At 48.9% G+C, this 6,715-nt stretch overlaps 1 protein-coding gene across 1 annotated transcript in view; it reads right to left on the bottom strand.

The window, feature by feature from the left end:
* Crispld2 (cysteine rich secretory protein LCCL domain containing 2) overlaps positions 1-6,715 on the bottom strand; it is a 61,974-nt gene that overhangs the window by 24,245 nt on the left and 31,014 nt on the right. Inside the window, exons 7-10 of the mRNA XM_031341572.1 lie at positions 6,053-6,196; positions 3,378-3,438; positions 714-780; positions 169-299 (exon numbers count right to left, since the gene is read on the bottom strand). Of these exons, the coding sequence (XP_031197432.1) occupies positions 169-299; positions 714-780; positions 3,378-3,438; positions 6,053-6,196 (403 nt within the window). The remainder of the gene's footprint in view (positions 1-168; positions 300-713; positions 781-3,377; positions 3,439-6,052; positions 6,197-6,715) is intronic.

The following is a 6,715-nucleotide window of genomic DNA, read 5'->3' as shown; positions in this document are numbered from 1 at the left end:
CACACACACACACACACGGCTTTTTCCATGGATCCTTGTGTTTGCATGGGACACACTTCACCAACTGAGCCAACTCCCCAGCCCTTACAGACACTTCTACAATAAGAAAACAGTGTGGGTCACCCTCCCAAAACACAACACAACACACACACACACACACACACATACCTCAGGGACTCCATGCCATTTTTCTGAGATTTGACAAAGAAGGGAACCATCCCATTCCTGGTGACATCCACCAGGCCACCTCGATCATCGATGACACCATAGTGGATAGCGGCTCTGCATATGCTGGAAGACTAGGGAGCGGAAGAGAGAGCATAAACGGAGAGTTCTTCTTCCAGAGCCATCTGAGGTATTTGTTCCTGGCCAACCAAAACTCAAACACTTGGACCGAAACACGCCCCACTGACCATTCCCTGCTGTCCTTAGCTAAATCCTTTTCCTGGATGGCTTAAGAGCTCATCCTAGGTGCTTAAGCCCTTCCAGCTGAGCATGCTGACCCCAGAACTGCAGAGACTTTCAGTCCCAGTGCCCAGAAGTGGTTTCAGTGGCTTTGAAGCCCCGAGTCCATTCAGATCTGGTCCGTTCGGGTGTTCCAGGTTGAGCCAGGAGAGAAGATCTGTCTATGGTCTTCTATGAGTCCCACTAATGTTTAGGCTGCCTGTTGGTGTTTCCTGTTCTTGATGTAAAGAGACACTGGCCATACTTACACTTTCATAAAACAGAGAGCCAAAGACTTTCGCCTTGTCGTTCAGACAGCCTGCTGGGCACTGGTACCTGAGGGGCAAGAAAAGCTCGCTGGTGAGGTCGCCCAGTGAAATCACCATGCTTCCTCACTAGTACCGAGAAACATGTCACTGATGGACCTCACTTCTGTGGACCATGATGTGTGTTTGTGTGTGCATATAAAGGTGTAGGTGCCTGCAGACACCAGAAGAGCTAGTTAGAACCCTTGGAGAGGCAGAGACGGGCATTTGTGAGCCACCCTGTGTGTGTTGGGATTCAAGCCCCGATCTTCACACAGAGCAGCAACCATTCTTCACTGCTGAGCCATCCGTCTAGCCCATTTGTTTGTTTATAGACTGATTCTTACTTTGTGGCCCAGTATGACCTGGAACTAATTATGTAGTTGAGACTAGCCTCAATTTTGTGACAATCCTCCTGCTTCTGTCTCCTTGGTGTTAGGATGGCAGGCATATACTACCCAGTGTGTGTGTGTGTGTGTGTGTGTGTGTGTGTGTGTGTGTGTGTATGTGTGTAGTATTAGATCTTCCTTGATTGTTTTTTTAAACAAGTCTCTCTTTGAACCTGGGGCTCCCTGATTAGGTAGGGAGACTGGCCAGTAAATCCTTTGGATCCCCCCCATTTCTTCTTCCTCCCTCCAGCACTGGGGTACAGAACCTCACTCAGCTTTTAAAAGGATGCTAGGGACCCAAACTCTGCTTCTTATACTTGCACAACAAACCTTCGCCTCCACTGGGCCATCTCCACAACCCAGGGTTTGTTGTTGTTGTTTTAATGAGGTTAACACAGAATGATGATCTCCCTGTTCACCACAGACCAAAACCTAGCCCATAAGGAAGCCTTCAAGTCCATGTCCACAGGCCCTCCAACTTCCCCTCCAAATGTGTATGCGCCCAGGAAAAAGTCAGCAATTTACCCCAACTGCACATCAAGTGTAATAGAACTTGTACAGACTAGGCAGATGGTGGCAAGTGACAAAGGCAGAGCCAAATGTAGCTGTGTGTCACCATACATCAGCTTGTTATGTGGCTACTAAAAACAAAGGGCCTGAGGAGTACTGGTGGAGTCTGAAGAATGACCAATGAGCCCACGAGCAGGATTAACCTCAGTCGCACGGATAAAGAAGGGGGGGACACATGCCAAGCAGATGAGGCTCTGGCATGCTTGGTAGGTTTTGTTTTCCCTTTATGGATTGTTATTTTCTGAATTAAATAATGAATAAGAACACCTTTCAGTGTGGAAAGTTGTGAGGAAGCCTAGTGGCTGGTACTTCTATACTGAGGCTGGGTTGCCCGAGGTTGTAGTTAGGGTTAAGTTGCTCTGGCTGACTGGGGGACTCTGAAGCCTTTGTAAACAGACCCTCAGCCTCTGGCTGCCTAGGAAGAGCCATCTGACAATGTGTGACATCTTCTCTGAGCCTAGACGGCCCCCGAGCTCTTAAAAAGATGTGGTCCAGGAGTACCTGCTTGATACCCAGTTTACACAATGCAGACAGCGAAAGTTACCCTGGGTTTAGGCGTGGTCATTCTACCACATCTGGCTTGTGTCACCATCGTTTCCTCTCACAGGACAGTTCTGCAAACGTTCCTATTGCTGTGCAGGGCACCCGGTGGGTGTGCTCCTGGGGCAGCCACATCCTGGCTACTCTGTTTCCTGTCACTCCTGTGTGAGTGAAGGGCTCTGCTACACACTGGGATCCAAGTCCATTGGGGAATGTGGAGAATCACCTTCTCCTTCCAATGGATGCTTCAAATAACTCATTCAGTTCTTGACAGGCTCAGACAGTGCCAGTGTCCCTTGGCACAGACCGTGAGTAATAGCTGCTAAACACTCCCCCAGATGAGGGTATTACTCCTCAGAGAGCAGGGCTCATGTTCAGCTTAGAGAGGGAATCCCGTTAAATCCTCAGAGACCTCAAGCTGAGGGCTAAACCTCAGGTAGCTTGAAGCCAGCCCCAAGAGCAGGACTCATGCTAACGGGTCACCCACGGACTGGAGGGAGAACTGGTTTGCCAGCACTCATCAGGGTTAAGATACACTGGTTACAAGAAGAGCATTCAGGTGTGTCACTCCTGTGATGTACTCCATGGGGGCCTTGTGGGCTGTAGTACTCTCTGGATCAGAAACAAAGTACTGGCAGTAACCTGTCCAATAGAGTTATTTTAGAATACACTGACCAGTGCCTGGGGACAGCTTTGGTTGCCCCCACTGACATTGGTAGAGATCAAGGTCTGGGACATTGCTCAACATCCGATAATATACAGAGTGTCAATGTCAATGCACTCCAGGAGTGAGAGGTGAGAAACTCGGGTGACATGTGACAGAGGTGGATCATTCGTCAGTCAAGTGCTCAAGGGGAGGCAGTGATCGGGGTGACAGTGGATGTCACGGTTGGGGGTTGGCAGGATGTAACAGTTTAGGGGACAGACGAGTGTCATGGTCAATCTAATCAGCACGTGGCACACATGGAAGCTTCTAGTTCAGTCTGGTGTACATTGTACTAACTGTATGAGCGCCATTGCCCATCATGTCTCCAGGAGGCTCAGAGTAGGAAGCAGGGCATGTGGCTGACATGTACCTCAGGAGGGTCCCAGGGGCAGCTAGCCCAGCCCAGCCCCACTGGGCCCTCACCTGTTACACGTGGATCCTTTGCACGAATCCTTCATCTTGGTGTCACAGTGGACCACTTGGGCTAGGAGAGACACGGGAATGGGACCATGAGGCCAGATGAAGTAGAAGACCCCTCCCCCATTCCCAGGTACATTCTGGAATGTTCTGGAATCCATGCCACAAGAGCAGCAGCTCCTGGCTATGGGCTGGAACAACAGATCCTGGATTTATTTTCTTTTTCCTTTTGTTTGTTTGTTTGTTTGTTTTGGTTTTTTTGATACAGTTTCTCTGTGTAGCTATGCCTGTCCTGGACCTCCCTCTGTAGACCAGGCTGTCTTGGAAGTCAGAGATTTACCTGCCTCTGCCTCACAAGCGCTGGGATTAAAGTCATAAGCCACCACCGCCCAGCTTCTAGTAATTTTTAAGACAGGTTTTCACTATTAGCCCAGGCTGGACTCACTTGAGATCCTTCTGCCTCTGCCTCTAGAATGCTGGGATGACAGACCTCCATCACTATGCCTAGCTCCAGGCTTACCACTTTAGACAGAGGCAGCTGTGGCGTTGCACAAGTTATTTTCTGCTGGTATCCAACTACCACCCTCAAGCAAGGCAGACAGGGAGCAGTGCCCACCTCAAAAGGTTCTCGTGGGCATTAAATTACAAAACCATGTGGCCATGAATGTTATCTGACACACATTCAGTACCCACAGTCCCACTTGGGTCTGGGAGGGTAAAGCTTATAAAGGGGTGGGTTGGACGGGGGCGTGGCTTGTGGTAGGCTAACTATATACAGGGTTGGGATGTATACAAGGGCTAGATGTGAGAAGGTAAATTTATAGGCAGCAGAGTTTGTAAGAGCCCTCGTTCCAGCCTGGTCACAGGGATCCTGGCTATTCTGACCCACACTGTGTCTCTCATAACCAACGTGAGTTTTTCCCAACCATTTCCACAGCCTTCTGTTTTATAAGGATGTCTTGGAAACTTGGGAGCAGTGTTGCTTAAGGAAAGACTACCGGGGCTGGCGAGATGGCTCAGTGGGTAAGAGTACTGACTGCTCTTCCTAAGGTCCTGAGTTTGTATCCCAGCAACCACATGGTGGCTCACAACCACCCATAATGAGATCTGATGCCCTCTTCTGGTGCATCTGAAGACAGCTACAGTGAATTATGCCAGGGCTGCAAGCGGGGGTCGGAGCAAGCCGGCCAGAGCGAGCAGGGTCCTGAGTTCAATTCCCAGCAGCCACGTGATGGCTCACAGCCATCTGTACAGCTACAGTGTACTCATACACATAAAATAAATAAATAAATAAATATTAAAAAATTAAAAAAAAAAAAAAAGACTACCAAGGGGACGTATAGATGACCCAGTGGTTAAGAGCATACACTGCTCTTGCAGAGGACTGGAGCTCAGCTCCCAGTGCCCATGGTCAGACAGTCTGTAATTCCAGCTCCATGGGCTCTGACTTCTGTCAGTCTTGCAGAGGACTGGAGCTCAGCTCCCAGTGCCCATGGTCAGACAGTCTGTAATTCCAGCTCCATGGGCTCTGACTTCTGCGGGCCACTGCACTGATGTGGCCTATGCATAGGCAGGCATACACATAATTAAAACTAATCAAAAATAAATCTGAAAAAAGAGATGAACAAGATTGTAATTTTTCAGTATTAAAACTGGCCCTGTCAGGACAATCAGGGCATCAGTGTACTTCCTGGTTAAGCCAGCTGTTCAGTCACTGTAGGGTGAGCAACATGTTTGAAGGCCAGAAGAGCCTCACGCGGGAAAAGAACCATGGGGTGTCTTATAAGAGTGGACACACTTCTCTCTGGTGGGACCACAGTTGTAGTCTCTAATGTGGAGAGACAGGGAACCCCAGACATTCAGCATGACCAGTCTCTGGAAATAGCCAATGTCCACCCAAAAGGTAGGGATTGAAAGCAGTTTGCACTGGTCTCAAAGTGCTGGGAGCCATCCACTGACTCTGAGTGGTTTGCTCCCACTGCCATGAGCCATCTTTGCTGGCAGCCTGTCATAGCTATGGTCACCCTTCTTGTATGGGTGAGCAAATGAAGCCTTATAGAGGAAGAGGCTCATCTGAGAGAGACAACCTAGGAAGGGATGCGTGGGCCATCCCAGAACCAGACTGGATGTGATGTACTCTGATTCCTGAGTAGCTACTCTATCCCAGAGAAATCCAGCTTCCTCTCAGAGTCCCTTTGAAAGCCTCAGATAAATCTAACATTAAAATAGCTGCCTTGTGGGCAGGAGAGTGTAGCTCAGTGGGCACAGCGTTTGCCTGACTGGCATGCAGGAAGCCCTGGGTACCTTATTCATAAGTGCCATGTTAAACTAAGTTCACTGGATGTGGAAGAACAAGGACAAAGAGTCCAAGGTCATCCTTGGCTACGTACCAAATTCAAGAGCAGTCTGGGTGCCCTGAGACTCTGTATTTAAACAAGCAAGCAAGCAAACAAACAAACAAACAAACATCCTGTTTGGAGAAATATGCCAGCCCAACATCCTCCCATAAGGCTTATTTTTGTGATTTAAAAGCACCATTTTCAAATAAGACTTGGGGTTGCACCGAACCAGTTCTACCCCACCTTCTCCCTATTGTTGGGTACCCAGCTTCCCTTCTGCACCAGCCCCTATCAAAGACTGCTTGGGTGCAAGCACCCCAGAAACTGGAGACACCAACTCACTCATGAAGTTGACGGCTGGGGTCTTCTTGGTCTTTGAGGGTCTGACCACCCTGGGCTGAACCCAGACATGAGTTTCCTCGGGAGCAGGGGCCGATTCCACCTCGTTCATCATATCCACCTCTGGCTTCTGATTGTGAGGCTTTTCTGATGGTGGTAAGGGAAAAAGAAAACATGCTGGATTCAACCAAAATGCCTTTCAGTTTTTGGTTTTTTTTAGAAATTTTCTTTATTTACATGTCATATGATATCTCCTTTCCCAGTTTTCCCTCCAAAAAAAATTAATAAATAAAAGAAAAAATTAAAAAAAAAACTCTGTTCCCTCCCCCCTCCCCCTGCTCAACAACCCACCCTCTCCCGCTTTTTGGCCATGGCATTCCCCTACACTGGGGCAGCATAGAACCTTCACAGGACGAAGGGCCTCTCTTCCCATTGATGATGGATTAGGCCACCCTCTGCTATACATATGCTGCTGGAGCCATTAGTCCCACCATGTGTACTCTCTGGTTGGTGGTTTAGTCCCTGGGAGCTCTGAGGGTACTAGTTAATTCATATTGTTGCTCGTCCTAAGGGGCTGCGAACCCTTCAACTCCTTGGGTCTTTCTCTAGCTCCTTCACTGGGGACCCTGTGCTCAGTCCAGTGGATGGCTGTGAGCCTCTACTTCT

This window comes from Mastomys coucha, unplaced genomic scaffold, assembly GCF_008632895.1.
Source record: "Mastomys coucha isolate ucsf_1 unplaced genomic scaffold, UCSF_Mcou_1 pScaffold22, whole genome shotgun sequence".
Lineage (NCBI taxonomy): Eukaryota > Metazoa > Chordata > Mammalia > Rodentia > Muridae > Mastomys > Mastomys coucha.
Note: the sequence above shows the minus strand (reverse complement) of the source record. Positions and strands in the feature narration are given on the sequence as shown.